The following is a 26,279-nucleotide window of genomic DNA, read 5'->3' as shown; positions in this document are numbered from 1 at the left end:
GGGAGTGGTCTTTACGGAATGCTGTTAGGGGAGGGGAGGGAAATATATCCTTGGTGCTGATGTCTGTTTGGAGGTGGCGGAAGTGACGGTGGATGATGCGCTGTACATGGAGATTGGTGGGGTGGTAGGTGAGGGCCAGTGGGGTTCTGTCCTGGTGGCGGTTGGGGGGGCGGGGCTCAAGGGCGGAGGAGCGGGAAGTGGAAGAGATGCGGTGGAGGGCATCATCGACTACGTCTGGCGGGAAATTGCGGTCCTTGAAGAAGGAGGCCATCTGGGTTGTACGGTTTTGGAACTGGTCCTCCTGGGAGCAGATGCGGCGGAGACGAAGGAATTGGGAATATGGGATGGCGTTTTTACAGGGGGCAGGGTGGGAGGATTAAAGAGCTGAATTCCAGAAGTGAGGGGAGAATGACTGCCCTTGACATCAAGACCATGTTTGACCGAGTGTGGCATCATACAGTCACAGGGGTCTACAGCATAGGGAAAGACCCTTCAGCACCTTGTGTCTGCACCAGTCAAGAACAACTACCTAAGTAATCTAATCTAATCTAACTATTCTATCACATTTTCAATACTTGGCCCCTAACACTGCATGCCTTCACATTACAAGTACACAGTCAAATACTTTGTAAATGTTATGAGGTTTTCTGCCTTTATACCTTACAGGCAGTGAGTTCCAGATTCCCACCACCCTCTAGGTGAATTTTTTTTCCTGACATCCCTTCTAAACCTCCTGTCGTTTACCTTAAATTTATATCCCCTGATCACTGATACTTCCACCAAGGGTGAATGTTCCTTCCTGTCTAACTTTCTATGCCCTTCGAAATTTTATACATCTCAATTGTGACTCCCCCCAGTCTCCTCTGCTCCAAGGAAAACAATGCCATTTTAGGTATTTTCTAACTAACCTGTTTCGAGACATAATTACACACCTCTGAAGCAGGTGGGATTTGAAGTTGGGACAACCCTGATCCATCAGATCTCCCTTAATAACTTTAAAAAAAGCAGGAATCAATGGGAATCGGTGAATGTTCCCAACTGGTTGGAGTCACATAGGAAGATGGCTGTGGTTGTTGGAAGTAAACCATCTCCGCTCCAAGACATTTCTGCAGGAGTTTCTCAAGGTAGTGTCCAAGGCCAAACCATCTTCAGCTGCTTCATCAATGGCCTTCCCTCTATCACAAGGTGAGAAGTGGGGATGTTCCCTATTGATTGCACAATTTTCAACACCATTCTCTGATACTGAAGCAGTCCATGTCCAAACACAGCAAGATCTCGACAATATTCAGGCTTGGACTGACAAGTAGCAAGTAACATTCATGACACAAAAATACCAGGCAGTGAAATCAAGAAAGAATCTAATCATTGTCCCTTGTCATCACTAAATCCCCCACTATTAACATCTGGGGGGTTACCACTGGGCAGGACTAGTCATAGAAGTACTGCGGCTACAAGAAGACGTCAGATGCAAGGAAGCTTGAAGCAAGTAACTCACGTCATGACTCTTCAAAGCCTGAACACAATCTACGTGGTACAAGTCAGGAGTGTGATGGGATGCCCCCCACTTGCCTGCATGAGTGCAGCTCCAACAACACTCAAGAGGTTTGATTGGCACCAAATCCACAAACATTGACTCTCTCCACCACAGACACTCAGTAGCAACAGTAAGCACCGTCTACAAGATGCATTGCAGAAATTCACTAATGCTACTTAGACAGCACCTTCCAAACCCATGACCACTTACACTGAGAAGGACAAGGACATGGGAACACCATCACCTGGAATTTCTCCTCCAAGTCACTCACCATTCTGACTTGGAAATATATCACTGTTTGTTCACTGTCACCGGATCAAAACCCTGGAATTCCCTCTCTAACACATTGTGGGTGTACCTATAGCACATGGACTGCAGTGGTTCAAGAAAGCAGTTCACCTTCTTAAGGACAAATAGGGATGAGCAATGAATACTGGCCAGCCAGCCACACCCACATCCCGTGACTGAATTAAAAAAAAAGTTTGACTTCATTCCACCAAGTGAAATTTAAACTTTAAAGACTAGTTACCTCCAAAACTCCTGTTTTTGTGGATTTGCTCAAGAGGTGTCTTGATAAAAGCACCCCTAGGAACTATTGCAGCTTCTCTGTTTATTTGTTCAATTGTAGATGTCAAGCGTTCTTCCTCTTTTACCTTTAGCTATAACAGAAATACATGTATATTTTAAAAAACCCTGATGATCATAAATTACAATTTTTGTTCATCAATCATGTCTGTCTTTGTTGACTTCTGCTGGTATCTTGTCTCTGAGACCATTGATTATTTTCATTTACTAACCTCCAAATGGCCACCTGACTATATCTCTGATTCCAGACCAGAGCCTGAGTCTGCTAATCATCTGCCACTGGATGTTAGGATTTCACAAGCTATTCAACCTATCTCCCCACAGCTCACCATCGCTTCCCTCTCCCATTTCACAGTTTGTAGCAGATACTTTGATCATCATGGTCCTGCAGTCTGGAATTCTCTTCCTAAACCCCTCTGCTTTGTGATTTCTTCCTTCTTCAGTGGTAATGCCACTGGATGCACAATCCAAAATCTCAGGCCCTATGTCCTGGGGATATGGATTTGAACACCGTCATGGCAACAGTGAAATTTGAATTAATTCTGGAAAAAAGGCCTGGCCTAGTGGTGGCTATGTAACCATTGGGAATTGATGTAAAAAAACTATCTGGATCACTCATGCCTTTTAGGGAAGGAATTCTGCTGTCCTTACCTGGTCTGACCATCATATGACTCCAGACTTGTAGCAATATTGTTGTCTCCTAACTGTCCTCTGGGCAATTAGGAAAGGCAATAAATTCTGGTCTAACCACATTCTACGAACAAATAGAAAAAGTCTGTTGAAAAATCTGCAGAATCCATCTATCTATTCTTTTGGTCATCCCCCGTCCCCTTTTTAAGCACCTAATGATATTTTGCTGTATCCGAGGTGTTACACCAGTAGAATTTCTTCTTTATTATTCTCCAACTTTCTTTCACATCTTTCCCTGAATACAAGTGTTCAATGGTTGGTGACTGCCATCAAGTACAACTTGTTTGTTAATTTGTTAATGGTTGAGTACAGAAACTGAGAGTTTGTGGTTTGTCTGATTGTGAAATGCATCAGCAACCTCCACATGAGCAGTTTCCATCAAAAGTGGGAATCCGATTCAAAAGCTGATGTTAGTTAATTTTCCTTCGTACATGGGCTTTGGGTGTTCTTGGAAAGGCTGACATTTCTTGTCCATCACTAAATTGCCCTTGATCTGATTGCTCTCCAATATGGCCTAGAGAGCTAGTCAACAGTCAACCTGAATCGAGAGTCACATGGAGGCCAGACCAGATGGGGATGATCAGATTTCCATTCCTAAAGGACATTTATGAACCAGATGAGTTTTTAATGCTAATCAACATTGATTGTATGGACACCATTAGACATGCCATTTTTTGATTCCAAATTTCACAGAATTCAAATTGCACAGTGTACCACAGGGAATTACCATATTGCTGGTTCAAGTCAAACTCATACACTAACCTCCAAACTGGCCATTTCTTCATCATTTTTCTTAACCGTTATGGTGTCGTACTCATGAGAAGGATCACCCATGAAACGACCTTTAACCCGCATGGATCTCTCTATCATCTCGTCTGATGCTGGGGGAAGTAATTTCCAATCCATGCAGTTTAAACTGTGTAAAAAAAGAAAATACCACTTTTTATTTCTTTAGCGGAGGTGAATATAACAAAACAGAATGTCACTCTAACCACTGTTGGACTTGTCGTTGTCACATGGAGCTTTATTTAAGACGTTATTAATCCTTCCTCACATTAGATTGTGAGAGACCTCTCATTATTTCAGAATTCTTACATTGCCCAAAACTAGGAAATCTCCTAAAATACTGCAAGATTACTATCAACAATATTGTTTTTGATACTAACGTGTTTAATTTTGTCTGATCCATTAAGAACACTTCTCAGGAACTAGATATTCCCTTAGATCAACTGAAAGTCAATTGTGGAGGATTTTTTTAAAAATCATTCTTCAGGCATGGCTATCTGAAGTATGAAAGGAATATTCTGGGCTGGAGGACTTGTAGTATTATTAGTGGATTTTCTAGATCTATTCAAAATCGTAAATTTGTGCAAATTATGCTGTATTAGGAACTTTAAATACTGTGGTATTGCTGGCAGTAAATGAAAGGCTATGATGTTACTAATGGTTAGTTTTTGGAAAGCACTGGCAAAGTGTGGGACACTGGAAAGTAAAGTGTGAGATAGACCAGACAGAAACCTGGGAGAATGTCTGGGTAGACAGCAGTTGTCCGAGGAAAGAATTGAGGATATAGGAGAAGGATGGTTGAAGTAGATTGCCAAGGAAGAAAGTGATCGATGGGAACAGTGAGTAGTTTGAGGAGGATGTCATTGGTTATGAGAATGAACTGTTAACCTGGAGCATCATTCCTGAGCGAATCCGAATTTTCCTTGGTGCTAGTTGAACAGCCCTCAAATAATTAACCTTTGCTGTAAAAGCGAGTAACTTTGAAAACAGAAACTAACTAAAGAATAAATACTTGCAGAACAGAATGCCATGGTACGCCATTCCCAGATATAGCGATCTCAATAGACAATTGACAATAGATAATAGGCAACAGGTGCAGGAGTAGGCCATTCTGCCCTTCGAGCCAGCACCACCATTCATTATGATCATGGCTGATCATCCTCAATCAGTATCCTGTTCCTGCCTTATCCCCATAACCCCAGATTCCACTATCCTTAAGAGCTCTCTCCAATCTCTGCTTGCATATGCGCAGAATACAACATCGTGGTATGCCATTCCCAGATAGAGCGATCGCTCCTTGCGCATTAACAGAATACAACAGCGTGGTATGCCGTTCCCGGAAACAGCAATCTCTGCGTGCACAGAACACAACGGTGTGGTATGCCATTCCCAGGCACAGCGATCTCTGTGTGTGCAGAACACAACGGCGTGGTACACCGATCGCGGAAACAGCAATCTCTGCATGCGCAGAACACAACGGCGTGGTACACCGATCCCAGAAACAGCGATCTCTGCATGCGCAGAACAAAAGGGCGTGGTACACCGATCCCAGAAACAGCGATCTCTGCATGCACAGAACACAACGGCGTGGTACACCGATCCCAGAAACAGCGATCTCTGCATGCACAGAACACAACGGCGTGGTACACCATTCCCAGAAACAGCGATATGTGCATACGCAGAACACAACATCGTGGTACACTGATCGCGGAAACAGTGATCTCTGCATGCGCAGAACACAATGATGTGGTACACCGATCCCGGAAGCAGCAATCTCTGCATGCACAGAACACAATGGCGTGGTACACCGTTCCCGGAAACAGCGATCTCTGCATGCGCAGAACACAATGGTGTGGTACACCATTCCTGCATACAGCAGTCTCTGCATGAGCAGAACACAACGGTGTGGTACACCTTTCTAGGAAACAGCAATCTCTGCATGCGCATATGCAGAACACAACAGCGTGGTACACTGTTCCCGGAAACAGCGATCTCTGCATGTGCAGAACACAATGGCGTGGTACACTGTTCCCGGAAACAGCGATTTCTGCGTGCGCAGAACACAACAGCATAGTATACCGTTCCCAGAAACAGCAATCTCTGCATGCGCAGAACACAATGCCTTAGTACACCGTTCCTGCATACAGTGATCTCTGCATGTGCATGTGCAGAACACAATGGTGTGGTACACTGTTCCCGAATACAACGATCTCTGTTTGCACATGCGCAGAACACAATAGACTGGTACACCGTTCCTGGATACAGCGATCTCTGCTTGCACATGCACAGAACACAATGGCGTGGTACACCGTTCCCGGAAACAGCAATCTCTGCATGCACAGAACACAATGGCGTAGTACACTGTTCCCAGAAATAGCAATCTCTGCATGCACAGAACACAACGCTGTGGTGCACCGTTCCCAGACACAGCGATCTCTGCATGCACAGAACACAATGGCTTGGTACACCGTTCCCAGAAACAGCAATCTCTGCATGCACGGAACACAACGGCATGGTACACCGTTCCCAGAAACAGCGATCTCTGCATGTGCAGAATACAACGGTGTGGTACACCATTCCCAGAAACAGCAATCTCTGCATGCGCAGAACACAATGGTGTGGCACACCGTTCCCGGAAAAAACAATCTCTGCATGCACAGAACACAACGGCATGGTACACCGTTCCTGCATACAGTGATCTCTGCTTGTGCATGCGCAGAACACAATGGCGTGGTACACCGTTCCCGGAAACATCAATCTCAGCATGTGCAGAACACAATGGTGTGGTACACCGTTCACAGAAATAGCGATCTCTGTTTGCGCAGCACACAATGACGTGGTACACCATTCACAGAAACAGCGATCTCTGCATGCGCAGAACACAATGGCGTGGCTCACCGTTCCCGGAAACAGCAATCTCTGCATGCGCAGAACACAATGGTGTGGTACACCATTCCTGCATACAGCAATCTCTGCATGAGCAGAACACAACGGTGTGGTACACCTTTCTAGGAAACAGCAATCTCTGCATGTGCATATGCAGAACACAACAGCGTGGTACACTGTTCCCGGAAACAGTGATCTCTGCTTGCGCAGAACACAATGGCGTGGTACACTATTCCCGGAAACAGCGATTTCTGCATGCGCAGAACACAACAGCATGGTACACCGTTCCCAGAAACAGCAATCTCTGCATGCGCAGAACACAATGCCTTAGTACACCGTTCCTGCATACAGTGATCTCTGCATGCGCATGTGCAGAACACAATGGTGTGGTACACTGTTCCCGGAAATAGCGATTTCTGCATGCGCAGAACACAATGGTGTGGTACACCGTTCCCAGAAACAGCGATCTCTGTTTGCACATGCGCAGAACACAATAGACTGGTACGCCGTTACCGATACAGCGATCTCTGCTTGCACATGCACAGAACACAATGGCGTAGTACACCGTTCCCAGAAACAGCAATCTCTGCATGCACGGAACACAACGGCATGGTACACCGTTCCCGGAAACAGCAATCTCTGCATGTGCAGAATACAACGGCGTGGTACACCATTCACAGAAACAGCAATCTCTGCATGCACGGAACACAACGGCATGGTACACCATTCCCCGAACCAGCGATCTCTGTATGCGCAGCACACAATGACGTGGTACACCATTCACAGAAACAGCAATCTCTGCATGCACAGAACACAATGGCGTGGTACACCGTTCCCAGACACAGCGATCTCTGCATGCGCAGAACACAATGGCGTGGTACACTGATCCCGGAAACAGCAATCTCTGCATGCGCAGAAAACAACAGCGTGGTACACTGTTCCCAGAAACAGCAATCTCTGCATGCGCAGAACACAATGGTGTGGTACACCATTCCTGCATACAGCAATCTCTGCATGAGCATGCGCAGAACACAATGGTGTGGTATGCCGTTCCTGGATACAGCAATCTCTATGTGCACAGAACACAATGGCGTGGTACACCATTGCCGGAAACAGCGATCTCTGCATGCGCAGAACATAATGGTGTGGTACACCTTTCCCGGATACAGCGATCTCTGCTTTCACATGTGCAGAACACAATGCCATGGTACACCGATCCCGGAAACAGCAATCTCTGCATGCGCAGAACACAACAGCGTGGTACACCGTTCCCGGAAACAGCAATCTCTGCATGCACAGAACACAGTGACGTGGTACACCGTTCCCGGAAACAACAATCACTGCATGCACAGAACACAACGGCATGGTACACCATTTCGGCATACAGCAATCTCTGCTTGTGCATGCTCAGAACACAATGGCGTGATACACCGTTCCTAGAAACAGTGATCTCTGCATGCGCAGAACACTGGTGTGGTATGCCATTCCTGGATACAGCAATCTTTGTGTGCACAGAACACAATGGTGTGGTACACCGTACCCGGAAACAGCAATCTCTGCATATGCAGAACACAATGGTGTGGTACTCCGTTCTTAGAAACAGCAATCTCTGCATGCGCAGAACACAATGACGTGGTACACCATTCCCAGAAACAACAATCTCTGCATATGCAGAACACAACGGCATGGTACACCGTTCTTAGAAACAGCAATCTCTGCATGCGCAGAACAATGACGTGGTACACCATTCCCAGAAACAACAATCTCTGCATACGCAGAACACAACGGCATGGTACACCGTTCTTAGAAACAGCAATCTCTGCATGCGCAGAACACAATGACGTGGTACACCATTCCCAGAAACAACAATCTCTGCATGCGCAGAACACAATGGCGTGGTTCACCGTGCCCGGATACAGCGATCTCTGCTTGCACATGCGCAAAACACAATGGTGTGGTATGCCATTCCTGGATACAGCAATCTCTGCGTGCACAGAACACAAACTCGTGGTACATCGTTCCCAGAAACAGCATGCGCAGAACACAACGGTGCGGTATGCCATTCCCAGATACAGCGATCTCTGCATGCACAGAACACAATGGTGTGGTACACCGTTCCTGGAAACAGCAATCTCTGCATGCGCAGAACACAATGGCGTGGTACACCATTCCCAGAAACAGCGATCTCTGCATGTGCAGAACACAACACCATGGTACACCATTCCCAGAAATAGCGATCTCTGCGTGCGCAGAACACAATGGCGTGGTACACCGTTCTTGGAAACAGCAATCTCTGCATGCACATGTGCAGAACACAACAGTGTGGTACACCGTTCCCGGAAACATCGATCTCTGCATGCGCAGAACACAATGGCGTGGTACACTGTTCCCGAAAACAGCGATCTCTGCGTGCGCAGAACACAACAGCATGGCACACCGTTCCCAGAAACAGCAATCTCTGCTTGCGCAGAACACATTGGCGTGGTACACTGTTCCTGGAAACAGCGATCTCTGCTTGCGCAGAACACAATGGCGTGGTACACCATTCCCGAAAACAGCAATCTCTGCATGTGCAGAACACAATGGCGTGGTACACCGTTCCCGGAAACAGCAATCTCTGCATGTGCAGAACACAACGGCGTGGTACACCGTTCACAGAAACAGCGATCTCTGCATGCTCAGAACACAACAGCGTGGTACACCATTCCTGTATACAGTGATCTCTGCATGAGCATGCGCAGAACACAATGGTGTGGTATGCCGTTCCTGGATACAGCAATCTCTATGTGCACAGAACACAATGGCGTGGTACACCATTGCCGGAAACAGCGATCTCTGCATGCGCAGAACATAATGGTGTGGTACACCTTTCCCGGATACAGCGATCTCTGCTTGCACATGTGCAGAACACAATGCCATGGTACACCGATCCCGGAAACAGCAATCTCTGCATGTGCAGAACACAGTGACGTGGTACACCGTTCCTGGAAATAACAATCACTGTATGCACAGAACACAACGGCATGGTACACCGTTTCGGCATACAGCAATCTCTGCTTGTGCATGCACAGAACACAATGGCGTGGTACACCGTTCCCGGAAACAACAATCTCTGCATGCACAGAACACAACGGCATGGTACACCATTTCGGCATACAGCAATCTCTGCTTGTGCATGCTCAGAACACAATGGTGTGATACACCGTTCCTAGAAACAGTGATCTCTGCATGCGCAGAACACAATGGCGTGGTATGCCATTCCTGGATACAGCAATCTTTGTGTGTACAGAACACAATGGTGTGGTACACCGTTCCCGGAAACAGCAATCTCTGCATATGCAGAACACAACGGTGTTGTACTCCGTTCTTAGAAACAGCAATCTCTGCATGCGCAGAACACAATGACGTGGTACACCATTCCCAGAAACAACAATCTCTGCATATGCAGAACACAACGGCATGGTACACCGTTATTGGAAACAGCAATCTCTGAATGCGCAGAATACAATCGCGTGATTCACCGTTCCTGGATACAGCAATCTCTGCGTGCAGAGAACACAAACTCGTGGTACATCGTTCCCAGAAACAGCAATCTCTGCATGCGCAGAACACAACGGTGCGGTATGCCATTCCCAGATACAGCGATCTCTATGTGTGTATGCGCAGAACACAATAGCATGGTACACTGTTCGCAGAAACAGCGATCTCAGCTTGCACAGAACACAACAGCATAGTACACTGTTCCCAGAAACAGCGATCTCTGCGTGCGCAGAACACGACGGCGTGGTACACCGTTCCCGGAAACAGCGATCTCTGAATGCGCAGAACACAATTGCGTGGTACACCATTCTTGGAAACAGCGAATCTCTGCATGTGCAGAACACAACGATGTAGTACACCGTTCCTGCATGCAGCGATCTCTGCATGCGCAGAACACAATGGTGTAGTACACCGTTCCTGCATACAGCGATCTCTGCACGCACAGAACACAATGGTGTAGTACACCGTTCCTGCATACAGCGATCTCTGCACGCACAGAACACAATGGCATGGTACACCGTTCCCAGAAACAGCGATCTCTGCCTGCGCAGAACACAACGGCGTGGTACACCATTCCTGCATGCAGCGATCTCTGCACGCGCAGAACACAATGGTGTAGTACACCGTTCCTGCATACAGCGATCTCTGCATGCGCAGAACACAATGGTGTAGTACACCGTTCCTGCATACAGCAATCTCTGCATGCGCAGAACACAATGGCGTGGTACACCGTTCCCGGAAACAGCGGTCTCTGCATGTGCAGAACACAATGGCGTGGTACACCATTCTTGGAAACAGCAATCTCTCCATGTGCAGAACACAACGGTGTGCTTCACCGTTCCTGCATGCAGCGATCTCTGCATGCGCAGAACACAACGGCGTAGTACACCGTTCCTGCATGCAGCAATCTCTACATGCGCAGAACACAAAGGTGTGGTATGCTGTTTCCGGAAACAGCGATTGCTGCGTGTGCATGCGCAGAACACACGAAACTGTCTTTCTTGGGCATTTTTTGTAAACATCATCCAGATTATAAAAACTGCTATACCTGTTGTTCTGAGAGAGACGACGCGGTCAAGTCCTGCGGTTAGGGTAAGAATCACGCTGCCTCTCCCAAAAGCTTTTGATTTAATAAATTTGATTGACTTGCTTCTAAATTTGAGTTTTATTAATTTTACTACAACAAATTGGCGGTGTGCGCAGAGTCCTGTTTACTGTCCTGGGTAGGGTGGCCACCTCCCAGGATTTGGGGCAGGATATCAGACAAAAGCAGGTCAAATTACAGAAGCTGTTGATCTGGTAAGAGTGAATGAGAGAGTGTTTGTTGTGTGGTCTTCGAGTTGAGTCATACTCAGTGTGATTGTTCCTGTCTGAGATAAAGGCCTAGATTAAATAAGCGGGATACAGGGAAATGATCACTCCCTAAAACAGGCATCGCCGGACTCCGATAGGAACAATTCAGGGTGAGATGCAGCCGGTGGGAAAACACACAGCCATCGTGGCTGGTGGGTAAATGCGATTGACCAACAGAGGATCTGTGAGTATAAACCTCAGTGTTATGGGAGGACAGGGAGATCAATGGGGACCTCCGGGGTCTCTCATTAACCAGTATATGATAGACAGACATTCACTCATTAGACAGATGACAAAGATTGGATGGGAACCATCCCAGACCCTAGATCAACAGCAAAATTGGCTCACGGGCGAAAAGGAAGATAAGACCAAGAAAATAGGTGTCCTTTTGGCCCATCAATTGGCTAGCCTCATAGGTCAATTGTTGTGGTTCTGTTCGCCGAGCTGGAAATTTTTGTTGCAAACGTTTCGTCCCCTGTCTAGGTGACATCCTCAGTGCTTGGGAGCCTCCTGTGAAGCGCTTCTGTGGTGTTTCCTCCGGCATTTATAGTGGCCTGTCCCTGCCGCTTCCGGTCGTCAGTTTCAGCTGTCCGCTGTAGTGGCCGGTATATTGGGTCCAGGTCGATGTGTTGATGTTCATGGATGCGGATCGTTAGCTGTCTTCCTGTTTGCAAAACTAATGTAGTGTACAAAATCCCATGCAAGGACTGCACAAAACACTATATAGGACAAACAGGAAGACAGCTAACGATCCGCATCCATGAACATCAACTAGCCACGAAACACCACGACCAGCTATCCTTAGTAGCCACACACGCAGACGACAAGCAACATGAATTCGACTGGGACAACACTACCATTATAGGGCAAGCCAAACAAAGAACAGCCAGGGAATTCCTAGAAGCATGGCACTCATCCACAAACTCCATCAACAAACACATCGACCTGGAACCAATATACCGGCCACTACAGCGGACAGCTGAAACTGACAACCGGAAGCGGCAGGGACAGGCCACTATAAATGCCGGAGGAAACACACAGAAGCGCTTCACAGGAGGTTCCCAAGCACTGAGGATGTCACCTAGACAGGGGACGAAACGTTTGCAACAAAAATTTCCAGCTCGGCGAACAGAACCACAACAACGAGCACCCGAGCTACAAATCTTCACCCAAACTTTGAACTCATAGGTCAGACTTTGGAATCCACAAGGAAATGAACCGAGGAAAAACAAATACTTCAATCCCAACTAAGGGAACTGGAATAGAAAAATCAGTTCCTGGAGGATAGTCAGTGGGGTTCATTGCCACCTTATCATACCCAGAAGAGCCTGATCACATCACCTGAACCATCGGAACACCCTCCCGAGGAAATTAACTTAGCCCCAGTAACTTGCAGTGGGGAAGGAACCAACGCATATGCAAAATTTAAGCCATTTACACCAGGTGAATTGCAACAGATCCTAGCTTCCCTGGGTCACTTACAGTCTCGCAGTAACAATGCGAAGTTGTGGGTTGAATTAGATACTATCTAGGTGGGCCACCAATACATTTAAGGGATATCCACCAACTGGTGCGGGCTGTTTACCCTCGGAACAATTGGCGTCTCGTATTTGACGGGTCTGACATAGCCGATGCCCCACAGCAACAAAGTCAAGATTATAGGAGAAGCAGACGGACCCAGGGTACGCCTATTAAAGCAGATATAAAGGACCAGCAGGAGCCCTTCGGCAGACTTAAGGCTGAAATCCAGCGTGTTCTGGGGAAACTGCCCATCGATGGGCAAAAATAACACCAAACAACAGAAGGAGGAGGGCACCTCTGAATATGGGGAATGACTCTTTCGGGTCTACCAAGTATTCTCAGGGATTCCCCAGACAGGTTGCTCTGACCGGGCACTTATTGAGGCTTTCAAGGACAGGCTGTCTCCCGCGCACGAGGCAGTCATAAAAATGGGGGTCATCATTCTCCAAGACTGTGACACCCTGGTAGAATGGATAACAGGCGTTAAGAAGGACACAGGAGGAAAACCTTCTGTGCGCATAAAGCAGGAAAACCTAGCCGTCGTCACAAAGACAAAATCCAGACCCATGTGTCACAACTGTGGCAAGATAGGCGACATTGTCCGGGATTGTAGGGGGAGGAAACAGAACGGAAGCCCACTTCTGTCTGTCACTACTGTGGCAATAGGGGCCACTCTGAAGACACTTGTTTGGAAACCAACAAACACCAAGAATACATTGGACTGACGTCTGGCAGCCTCCATGGGTACAGGTGATAAGGAGAGAAGGACTTGTGTCTGCAATGGTAGGGGGCAAACAGTGTGAGATGCTAGTGGGCACAGGAGCCTCCATATCTATTACTGACCTACCCTTGCCCATAACTAACAAAATTATTTATGTGAAGGGGATTAATGGACAATGATCCCCTGCGTACTTGAGTGAGACCAGTCTAGTAGAAATCAATAACCTGTATATTCCGATGCGATTTTATGTGCGTAAAAATAATGAAGGAACTATTATGGGAAATGATTTAATGAATGAGTACACAGCCCTTATAAACTGTGGAAAGGGTGAATTAACCTGGCCCCATCCCGAAGGGAGAAAGGAAATATTGGAGACTTATGCAAGCCACTTGAGCACTGTCCAAGTCTCCTCCTCTATGGGACATGATTGGCAGTTAGAGGATAATGGCTTTGGTGCCATTTGCACCTCTGTCCTAGGGGTATGGGTGGAGACTAAATTAGATACAGGTTTGATTAAAATCGACCCCATAGTCGTGGCGGGTCTGGAACACATGCCACACCGCCAATACCCCATAAAATCTGAAGCCAGAAGGGCAGTTGTGGAAACTGTGAAAGGATTAGTGGAGAGGGAACTTCTCAGAGAGACTACCAACACTACTAATTCCCCCACATGGCCGGTCAGTAAACCTGACGGACAATACCATCTCACAATTGATTATACTGCCCTAAACAGGATCACTCCTAAATTACACCCTATAGTCGCCAGTCCATCCACAATCTTAAATGGACTCTCCCTGACCCACAAACTCTTTACTGTACTGGATATTGTGAATGGATTCTAGTCTATCCCCCTCCATTGTGACTCCCAAGATAAGTTTGCATTTACCATCAGAGATAAACAGTATACTTGGACCAGACTTCCCGAGGGATTCCAAAATAGTCCAGCCATATTTCACCATGTAATGAGTGAGGTACTCAGGGAGATCAACCTGCCCCATGGCACTACGATACTCCAATATATCGATGACATCATCCTGGCTTCTGAATCCAAACCAAGACATTAGGATGCACTATGCTTAGTCCTGAAGCACTTGCAGGACAGAGGGTTAAAAGCCAGCCCAAAGAATGCTCAAATTGGGAAAACTAAAGTTCTTTACTTGGGACATTTAATTTCCCAAGGCACGAAAAAAATGCCTGCAGTCAGGAAGACAGCTATATAACAGATGCCACGGCCTGAGACAGTCCGTGGTGTGAGAGAGGTCTTGGGCTTGTTTAATTACTGCAGGAATTTTATCCCTCAGTTTGCCTAAGTTGTCGAGCCCATACAGTGATTAGCAAAAAGGGGATAAACCTGCAACAGACCCAGTTGACTGGGGAACGGAGCAAGACGACTCCTATACAAAACTGAAAGTGGAGTTAATATCAGCACCGGGACTGGGATTACCAGATGCTAGTGAAGACTTCCACATTTACTGCAATGATGAGGGAGGTTTTTACTCGGCAGTAGTAACTCAGCTCCATGGTGATAAACAGTGACCTATAGGGGTTCTGGATCAGTGGTGCTGGAAGAGCACAGCAATTCAGGCAGCATCCGACGAGCAGCATCTCGTCGGATGCTGCCTGAATTGCTGTGCTCTTCCAGCACCACTGATCCAGAATCTGGTTTCCAGCATCTGCAGTCATTGTTTTTACCTCAGTGACCTATAGGGTACTACTCCACTGCTGAGTGTCCTGTAGTGAACGGCTTGCCCAGATGTATAGCTGCTTTAGACTGTGCTGCATGGGCTCTGAGAGTCAGTGAGCCTATTGTGATGACAGGGAATATAGTCTTGCATACCAAACACACCCTCATAGAAATGTTAAATAAGGGAAAATTATGTACAGTTTCTAACATGAGAACGGCAAAATGGGAGGCTGTTCTTTTGCCACCAACCAATCCATTACCACTGTGCAAAGATACCCAGGAAAACCCAGCAGAAGGGATGTTAGGTGATGGTGAAACACGAGTGTCGGAATATGGACAATGAAGTGGAGGAAAGGTAAGGTAAGAGGAAAGTGGAGGCACCAGATGGGACCCTGTTTGTGGATGGCTCGCAGATATATGTAGATGGGTTGCCACGAACAGGATGGGCAGTAGGGAACACGCAACTACAAGTTGTCCGAGCAGGTACAATAGAGGGAGGCCTGTCAGCCCAGGTGGCAGAGTTAGTGGCCCTCACCCAGGCCTTCACGCAGTACTCTGACAAACACTGAGGTCCTGCCTGCTATACTCATGCGACTCCATTCCACCACAAGCTGGTTGACTGGTTTGACCCCTTATGAGCTGAGTTGCTTAGGGCAAAGCAACTGGCCGAGTCCATCATCATGGGGGATTCCATAGTTGGCCTTCTCTGCGACAGAATACGTCACTATGTGCTCGAACTGAGCGTCCAGCTGAAGGAGATGCAGAAAACAGTCAGGGACAAACAGAAGGGGGCAGGATGAACAGAGGCATTTAGAGGATTGTCCACAAGTCAATCGGCAGATAGTAAGGTTATGGTTAGAACTCAACCCGTTAAAGCTGGCTTTGCCCCTAGGTGGAATGGTCCCTATGAGGTTATCATTGCGGTGACCGTGTGCCTGTAATGACATGCGAGAGAAGGGAGTCTGGAAACATGGGACACAACTGAAGAAATATACAGACACTGTTTGATGATCCCCACCCTCTGCTTTCTTTTCAGACTGACTCCTCTCGAGGCCTGCTGACATTGTTTGTGTGTGTATGCGGTTGTTGTGAATGGACCAAGAGTGCGGGCTATTGCGCGTGGGCGGTTTAGCTTTTGGACCATTGTATAACTCCGTTCAGTAAGCTCTGGGATGTTTCTGTTTGTTTTGCTTTCGCCCTTTGCCTAGTAGCACCGAAGGAATTGTGCCGACCTAGGTACTGTTCACTGGAGTAGGTGTGGGTTACATGCAAATACTTACTTACACATGTCCTATATACACGTGCAGCAAAATAACACCTCTAAATGCTGGGTCTGTACTCGAATCCCTGCACACTCTTGTGGGGGGATCCCCTGAGACCTATTCCGTTTAATAAATCAGAAACGGTGAAATGGTGGTTGGACTGGGAAGGGGTGGGAGGGGGTAGGCTTGAAAGAGAATCTCACGGATCATTCATGCCAAGCCCTGACTGGACCAATTATGCTGCCAATGATAAGGTCACCTGGGAGACCATGGGTTATAACATGCAAAACTCTAAAGGTTTGTTCCAGCCTCATTACAACCTACGGCTCTGTCCCTTGCAAACACTACAGGTGAAGGAACGCCCACGGGGACTATTTGTTTTTAAATGTAATCGCACGTCAGGGTGGAATGCTGGAACCAGCGAATGTTCCCATTCCCTCCAGTGGCCAATCGTTTCTTTCTGGAAGTATTCTGAGCCTTGAGGTTGTCAATGTAATTACAAGTAAAACCTGAGGACTTGCAATGGTACTTATTTTGTCTGTGGTCTCAAGGCCTACCCTTGGTCCAGATCTTGCTACCTTGCCTATGTGGACATTTTTGTTCGCCATTACAGCTCTCTCCGCCTTCATCCCAACCTACACCTACTTCAATTCAAACGGTTCATCACTGAGACTTCTTTATGATCACCTTCCCCGTCTTGGGGACTGCTAAGCCTGCTAGGGAACTGATCAATATGGCCTCAACCTTGGACAGTCTGGCTAATGAGACTGCCGATGGCTTTGCCATCTCCAAGGTGTCAGCTGAGGTTTTTGCCACCTGTACTGTTGCATTGCAGAACCTTTGGCCCTTGACTATTTGCTAGCAGCACAATGTGGGACTGTGCTGTTGCTGGCCCTGAGTGTTGCACATCCATTCCGGACACCTCGGACAATCTAGCTAACCTAGCGAATCACATCCGCCTGGATGCTGATAAGAACCAGCAGGAAGGGAAACAGTTTCATGATTATAATCCCCCGGAGTGGCTATGATGGCAATAAGGCAGATCTTGGGGCTCATACCGTTTGCATGCCATCATCATATTCATTGTTATTGTCATCACTTGTTGTGTTGTTATGGCTGTCCTTAACTCACGTGGTAAAGTTTTGACAGCAAGAATTATGCCGGGTGCTAGCCTCCACGTTGAGTCGCCTTTCTGACCCCACTGATGATTAATGGATGTAGGTGGTCTGTTCATCATGCTGCTGCATGTCTCAGACCAGAAGGTGGGGTCTGAAAACAGAAACTAACTAAAGAAGAAATAACTAAAGACGAAGTACTTTCAGAACACAATGTCATGGTACGTTGTTCCCAGAAACAGCAATCTCTGTGTGCGCACACACAGAAAAAAACATCGTGGCACTTTGTTCCCGGAAACAGTGATCTCTGCGTGCTCATGCACAGAACACAACAGCGTGGTACACCATTCCCGGAAACAGTGATCTCTGTGTGCACGCACAGAACACAACTTTGTGGTACGCCGTCCCCGGAAATAGCGATCTCTGTGTGCGCATGCACAGAACACAACGGTATGGTATGTTGTTCCCAGAAACTGTGATCTCTGCATCTGCATGCACAGAATACAACACTGGTACATTGTTCCCAGAAACAGTCCTGCATCTGCATGCACAGAACACAATGTGACACGTTGTTCCCAGAAACAGCGATCTCTGCGTGTGCATGCACACAACACAATGGCGTGGTACGTTGTTCCCAGAGACAGTGATCTCTGTGTGCGCACACACAGAACACAATGTCATGGTACATCGTTCCCTGAAACAGAGATCTCTGTGTGCTCATGCACAGAACAATGTTGAGGTACACCGGTCCCGGAAACAGAGATCTCTGCGTGCGCATGCACAGAACACAACGGTGTGGTATGTTGTTCCCGGAAACAGCGATCTCTGTGTGCGCATGCACAGAACACAACGGTGTGGTATGTTGTTCCCGGAAACAGCGATCTCTGTGTGCACATGCACAGAACACAACGGTGTGGTATGTTGTTCCCGGAAACAGCGATCTCTGTGTGCGCATGCACAGAACACAACGGCATGGTACATTGTTCCCGGAAACAGAGATCTCTGTGTGTGCATGCACAGAACACAACGGCATGGTACATTGTTCCCGGAAACAGCGATCTCTGCGTGCGCATGCACAGAACACAACGGCATGGTACATTGTTCCCGGAAACAGAGATCTCTGTGTGCACATGCACAGAACACAACGGTGTGGTATGTTGTTCCCGGAAACAGAGATCTCTGCGTGCGCATGCACAGAACACAACAGCATGGTACGTTGTTCCCGGAAACAGAGATCTCTGTGTGTGCATGCACAGAACACAACGGCATGGTACGTTGTTCCCGGAAACAGCGATCTCTGTGTGTGCATGCACAGAACACAACGGTGTGGTATGTTGTTCCCGGAAACAGAGATCTCTGCGTGCGCATGCACAGAACACAACGGCATGGTACGTTGTTCCCGGAAACAGAGATCTCTGTGTGTGCAAGCACAGAACACAACAGCGTGGGATATTTTCCTGGAAACAGCAATCTCTGCACATGCAGAACACAACGTTGTGGTACATTGTTCCCGTAAACAGTGATCTCTGTGCACATGCACAGAACACAACGGCGTGATAAGCCTTTCCCGAAAAAGTGATCTCTGCGTGCTCATGCACAGAACACAATGTCGTGGTACGCCGTTCCCAGAAACAGTGATCGCTGCGTGTGCAGAACACAACGTCGTGGTATGTTGTTCCCAGAAACAGAACGGCCTGGCACGTTGTTCCTGGAAACAGCGATCTCTGTGTTTGCATGCACAGAATACAACAACGTGACAGCCGCTCCCGGAAACAGTGATCTCTGCGTGCACATGCACAGAACACAACAACTTGGTACAATGTTTCCTGAAACAGCGATCTCTGTGTGTGGATGCACAGAACACAATGGCGTGGTACGTTGTTCCCAGAAACCGCGATCTCTGTGTGCGCTGCACAGAACACAACGGTGTGGTAAGTTGTTCCCAGAAACTGTGATCTCTGCATGCACAGAACACCAAAAACAGTTCCCAAACAGTACACTGTTCCCAAAAACAGTCCCGCGTCTGCATGCACAGAACACAACAACGTGACACGTTGTTCCCAGAAACAGAGATCTCTGTGTCTGCATGCACAGAACACAACGGTGTGGTACATTGTTCCCAGAGACAGTGATCTCTGTGTGCGCACACACAGAACACAATGTCGTGGTACATCGTTCCATGAAACAGTGATCTCTGCATGCTCATGCACAGAACAATGTTGAGGTACACCGGTCCCGGAAACAGCGATCTCTGCGTGCGCTGCACAGAACACAACGGTGTGGTACGTTGTTCCCAGAAACTGTGATCTCTGCATGCACAGAACACCATGGCGTGGTACACTGTTCCCAAAAACAGTCCCGCGTCTGCATGCACAGAACACAACAACGTGACACGTTGTTCCCAGAAACAGCGATCTCTGCGTGCACATGCACAGAACACAACGGTGTGGTACATTGTTCCCAGAAACAGTGATCTCTGTGTGCGCACACACAGAACACAATGTCGTGGTACATCGTTCCATGAAACAGTGATCTCTGCATGCTCATGCACAGAACAATGTTGAGGTACACCGGTCCCGGAAACAGTGATCTCTGTGTACGCATGCACAGAACACAACGTCGTGACACACCCTTCCCGAAAACTGCGATCTCTGCATGCACATGCACAGAACACAACGGCGTGGTACGCCACTACCGGAAACAGCAATCTCTACGTGTGCACGCACAGAACACAATGTTGTGGTACATTGCTCTCAGAAACATCGATCTCTGCGTGCTCATGCACAGAATACAACAACTTGGTACGATGTTTCCTGAAACAGCGATCTCTGTGTGTGCATGCACAGAACACAACGGCGTGATACATTGTTCCCTGAAACAGCAATCTCTGTGTGCTCATGCACAGAACACAACAACGTGATAAGCCTTTCCCAGAAACAGAGACCTCTGCATGCTCATGCACAGAACATAATGCCGTGGTACGCTGTTCCCGGAAACAGTGATCTCTGCATGCGCAGAACACAATGTCGTGGTACGTTGTTCCCGTAAACAGTGATCTCTGTGTGCACATACACAGAATACAATGTCGTGGTACGTTGTTCCCGTAAACAGTGATCTCTGTGTGCACATACACAGAATACAATGTCGTGGTACGTTGTTCCTGGAAACAGAGATTGCTGCGTGTGCCTGCACAGAACACAATGTCATGGTACGCCATTCCAGAAAACAGTGATCTCTGCATGTTCATGCACAGAACACAACGGCGTGGTACACCGTTCCTAGAAACAGTGACCTCTGTGTGCGCAGAACACAACCTCGAGGAATGTTGTTCCCAGAAACAGCGATTTCTGTGTGCGCATGCACAGAAGACAACGTCGTGGTACACCATTCCCGGAAACAGCGATCTCTGCGCGCACATGCACAGAACACAATGTCGTGGTACACCATTCCCGGAAACAGAGATCTCTTTGTGCGGATGCACACAACACAACGGCATGGTATGTTGTTCCCGGAAACAGTGATTTCTGCGTGTGCATGCATACAACACAATGGCGTGGTATGTTGTTCCCAGAAACAGTGATCGCTGCGTGTGCATGCATACAACACAATGGCGTGGTATGTTGTTCCCAGAAACAGTGATCGCTGCGTGTGCATGCACAGTACACAACGGCGCGGTACGTTGTTTTCAGATACAGCGATCTCTGTGTGCGCATGCACAGAACACGTCAAAGTACGTTGTTCCCGGAAACAGCAATCTCTGCGTGTGCATGCACACAACACAATGGTGTGGTACATTGCTCCCAGAAACAGCGATCTCTGTGTGTGCATTCACAGAACACAACATCATGGTACGTTGTTCCTGGAAACTGTGATGCCTGCGTGTGGAGGCACAGAACACAACGGCGCGGGACGTTGTTCCTGGAAACTGTGATGTCTGCGTGCTCATGCACAGAACACAACGGCGTGGTACGTTGTTCCCAGAAACAGTAATCTCTGTGTGTGGATACACAGAACACAATGGTGTGGGACGTTGTTCCCAGAAACTGTGATGTCTGCATGCGCATGCACAGAACACAATGTTGTGGTACGCCGTTCCCAGAAAGAGCGATCTCTGCGTCCGCATGTACAGAACACAATGGTGTGATACATTGTTCCCGGAAACAGTGATCGCTGCATGTGCATGCACAGAACACAATGGCGTGGTACGTTGTTCCCAGAAACAGCAATCACTGCGTGTGCATGCACAGAACACAACGTCGTGGTACACCGTTCCCGGAAACAGAGATCTCTGCGTGTGCATGCACAGAACACAAAGTTGTCGTATGTTGTCCCCGGAAACAGCGATCTCTTCCAAACTGCTATAGATATTGAATGTGGGGAAGTAGATGGTGACATCTTGAAGAATATCCATATTACAGAGGAGGAAGTGCTGGATGTCTTGAAACGCATAAAGGTGGATTAATCCCCAGGACCTGATCAAATGTACTTTAGAACTCTGTGGGAAGCTAGGGACGTGATTGCTGGGCCCCCGTTGAGAAATTTGTATCACTGATAGTCACAGGGGAGATGCCAGAAGACTGCAGCTTGCCTAACGTGGTATCATTATTTAAGAAAGGTGGTAAGGACAAGCCAGGGAACTATAGACCGGTGAGCCTGATGTCGGCGGTGGGCAAGTTGTTGGAGGGAATCCTGAGAGACAGGTTTTACAAGTATTTGGAAAGGCAAGGACATATTAGGGATAGTCAACATGGCTTTGTGTGTGGGAAATCATGTCTCACAAACTTGATTGAGTTCTTTGAAAAAATAACAAAGAAGACTGATGAGGGCAGAGCGATGGACTTGATGTCTATGGACTTCAGTAAGGCATTCGACAAGGTTCCCCATGGGAGACTGGTGAGCAAGGTTAAATCTCATGGAATACAGGGAGAACTAGCCACTTGGATACAGAACTGATTCGAAGGTAGAAGACAGAGGGTGATGGTGGAGGGCTGTTTTTCAGACTGGAGGCCTGTGACCAGCGGAGTGTCACAAGGATCGGTGCTGGGTCTACTGCTTTTCGTCGTTCATATAAAAAATTTGGATATGAAGTATAGTTAGTAAGTTTGCAGATGACACCAAAGTTGGAAGTGTAGCGGACAGCGAAGAAGATTACCTCAGAATACAAAGGGTTCTTGATCAGACGGGCCAATGGGCAGAAGGAGTTTAATTGAGATAAATGTGAGGTGCTCCATTTTGGGAAAGTAAATCTTAGCAGGACTTATACATTTAATGGTAAGGTCTTAGGGAGTGTTACTGAACAAAGAGACCTTGGAGTGCAGGTTCATAGCTCCTTGAAAGTAGAGACACAGGTAGATAGGATAGTGAAGAAGGCGTTTGGTATGCTTTTCTTTATTGGTTAGAGCATTGAGTATGGGAGGTCATGTTGCGGCTGTACAGGACATTGGTTAGGCCACTTTTGGAATACTGCGTGCAATTCTGGTCTCCTTCCTATCGGAAGGATGTTGTGAAACTTGAAAGGGTTCAGAAAAGATTTACAAGGATGTTGCCAGCGTTGAAGGACTTGAATTATGGGGAGAGGCTGAATAGGCTATGGCTGTTTTCTCTGGAGCATCGAAGGCTGAGGGGTGACCTCATAGAGGTTTATAAAATAATGAGGGGCATGGATAGGATAAATAGACAAAGTCTTTTCCCTGGGGTGGGGGAGTCCAGAACTAGGTGGCATATGTTTAGGGTGAGAGGGGAAAGATATTAAAGGGACCTAAGGGGCAACTTTTCACGCAGAGAGTGGGGCATGTATGGAAGAGCTGCCATAGGAAGTGGTGGAGGATGGTATAACTGCAACATTTAAAAGGCATCTGGATGGGAATATGAATAGGAAGGGTATGGAGGGATATGGGCCAAGTGCTGGCAAGTGGGACTCGATTCATTTAGGATATCTGGTCAGCATGGACGAGTGGGACTGAAGGGTCTATTTCCATGCTGTACATCTCTATGACTCTCTGCTGCAGCACTACGGTATATCTCTGCAAAACAACTTACTCCTTACCTCTCCTCCATTTCCCATTCCAAAAATCTGCCTCAGGATACACAACACTGCTGATTAGAAATTTCTTCCTCATTATTGTTTGAGAGATGTGCGTTCAACCCAGAATTATTGTAGGTCATGGCAAACTGCCAGAATCAGTGAGCCATATCGTCTATATTCTGTGGATGATATCATGGGGCCAGACAGGCTAAGCAATTTTTCCAGCATTTTGGGCTGACTAGTGCTATTAAAATAACCTCCATATAAAATAGTTCCAAATAGCTCTAATATAGGAAATATAATCAAATAAACATACTGATTATATTTGGCACCACAATCAAAACTGACATTTCTCACAGGACTTTGTCATCTTGGACAGCATCCATTATTTTGGCAATGTTTTCCCTAAAGCAGTGGGATAACAAAGTAACATCCTCGGCCCAACCATCCCCATGCTGCTTCAGTATAAGATCTAAATGGGGATGCAACTCAATAATTGGGAAATGTTCAGCATTATTTGCAACTCAGATACTGAAGCAGTCCATGACCATATGCAGCAAGATCTGGACAATATCCAAGAAAAGAGGCAAGTAACATTAGCACCATACACATTGCAATCAAATCCCAATCAAAATGCAGATTAAAGTCACCTATAATAGATCTACTGCCTTCGTTACATGCCCTCATTATCTCCTGGTTTAATCTCAGTCTAACTGTATAGCTACTGTTCGGAGGCCTATAGATTACTCCTCCCCGTGTCTTCTTTCCCTTTTTATTTCTTACCTCCAACCATGAGTTGAACATCTTCTGTTTCAAGATCATTTCTTGCTATCGTACTTATTCCAATCTGTATCAACAATGCTATCCCACCATCTTTTCTTTCCTGCCTGTGTTATAGACCAGGCCAGACCCCCTCAACACATTTCAAGAAGGGAGCCCACACCCTAACCTTTCTCGTTGTTTTGAGCAGATGTAAAATGGATATTCCATGAGTGAAGCAGCTGGTCAAAATCCCTTGGTTTTAAACAAAATAGAAATTACTTAGAGTACTAAATGAAACACAAACCAAAGAGAACAGAATACAGAATAACTTTAGCTATCAGAAAACTCAACAGACTATCCCAACCTAATGATGCTGTTCCAAATTCCTGCAACAATCCCCATAAACACCACTTGGCAAAAAAAGAAAAATCAACACAGGGTCTTACAGTAGAGAGAGCGAGAGATGGCAGAGAGATTCAGCATGGAACACCTTCTTCCATGGAGCTGTGTCTTTGAACAGCAGCCTCAAAAACTGATTGCTCGCTCTGAACAGCCAAACTGCCAAAACCAAACCAAACCATAGAAAAGCTGAGCTGGGAGAACAGGTCCCTCCTCTTTCACTGCACAAGTGTTTTTTAAAACTTCCTAAAAGCCTTATCTCATTGTTAACTTTCGCAATATCTGTAATCTTTATTAAATTTCGGCACCTCTGCATTAAGACCCCCTCTGAAAAAATCCAAGGACAATATAACCTTGTTAAAGGAGCAGCATAGTCACACCTGTCCTTTCAAAATGTTACATACACCTGAATATTTGGTTTCCAACTTTAATCTCTTGTATTCATGTGTGTGTAATGGCTATAAGATTATACTTGTTAACATGTAATGTGTGATTAATTCATCTATTTTGTTCTGAATAGTATATGCATTCAAGTCAAGACTGATCAATTTGCTTTTTTACCAATATTTCCCTTTTTGACCCTATTTACTATGTACCATTATCCAAATAGCTGCCCTTTAATGCTGTTATCTTCTCTTGCTTTGGAAGCCTACGTTTCTCCTCTTCCAAACCCCCACCCACTAATCTCTATAGATAAGGTTATTCGACTCACCAAGACACTGGTCACTGCATGGTTGAAGTGAAGCTCATCCAACTAAAACAGCTGCCTCCTACCCAGTGCTGGTACCAGTGCCCCATGAACTGAAAGCCATTTGACACATGACTTTATTCACCCTATGCCTCTGGCTCAGGTAGTAATCCAGTTCCAGTCATCCAGTTGGGAGTTCTGCTTTTCAATTTAGCTCCTAAACTATCAAAGTCTTTCAGCAAAACCTCTTTTCCAGTCTTAACAAGGTCATTGGCACCAATGTGGATGACAACTGCTAGATCCCTCCCCAAGTTCTTCTCCACCCCAAGGAGATGTCCCTAATCCTGGCACTGGGTAGGTAACACAGTCTTCAGGATATTCACTTTTAGTTGCATTTAGTGTTTGAAGTATTCAGGATTTAAGAGTTAGCAGGGAGAATATGCATTGAGTCTCTCACTGCAGGTGTTTTCTTTGCTCCAACCCAACTACCCAACCCCACCATAGCCCTCCGTACCCTACACTCCAACCCGCCTCCAACCTACAGCCCAAACCACCCCCCCCCCAACATCTCAGGCAGCCCTACATCTACATACGCAATCCAGTTGCCCCACGCATACACATACCCTTATACGCAAAACACCCATATCCTTCCACCCACCTATCCCTCCATACCCATACTCCACATCCCCATACCCTATAGTCACATAACCCTCACTCCCATACAGCCC

The 26,279-nt window shown here is 46.9% G+C and overlaps 1 protein-coding gene across 2 annotated transcripts in view; it reads right to left on the bottom strand.

The window, feature by feature from the left end:
* rsph9 (radial spoke head component 9) overlaps positions 1-26,279 on the bottom strand; it is a 79,276-nt gene that overhangs the window by 48,374 nt on the left and 4,623 nt on the right. For both annotated transcript variants that reach the window (XM_043687257.1, XM_043687256.1), the window contains 2 exons: positions 3,572-3,725; positions 2,064-2,193 (listed from right to left, as the gene is read on the bottom strand). In XM_043687257.1, coding sequence (XP_043543192.1) covers positions 2,064-2,193; positions 3,572-3,725 — 284 coding nt within the window. The remainder of the gene's footprint in view (positions 1-2,063; positions 2,194-3,571; positions 3,726-26,279) is intronic.

Source organism: Chiloscyllium plagiosum, chromosome 3 (genome assembly GCF_004010195.1).
Source record: "Chiloscyllium plagiosum isolate BGI_BamShark_2017 chromosome 3, ASM401019v2, whole genome shotgun sequence".
Lineage (NCBI taxonomy): Eukaryota > Metazoa > Chordata > Chondrichthyes > Orectolobiformes > Hemiscylliidae > Chiloscyllium > Chiloscyllium plagiosum.
This window is presented reverse-complemented; position numbering and strand designations above follow the sequence as displayed.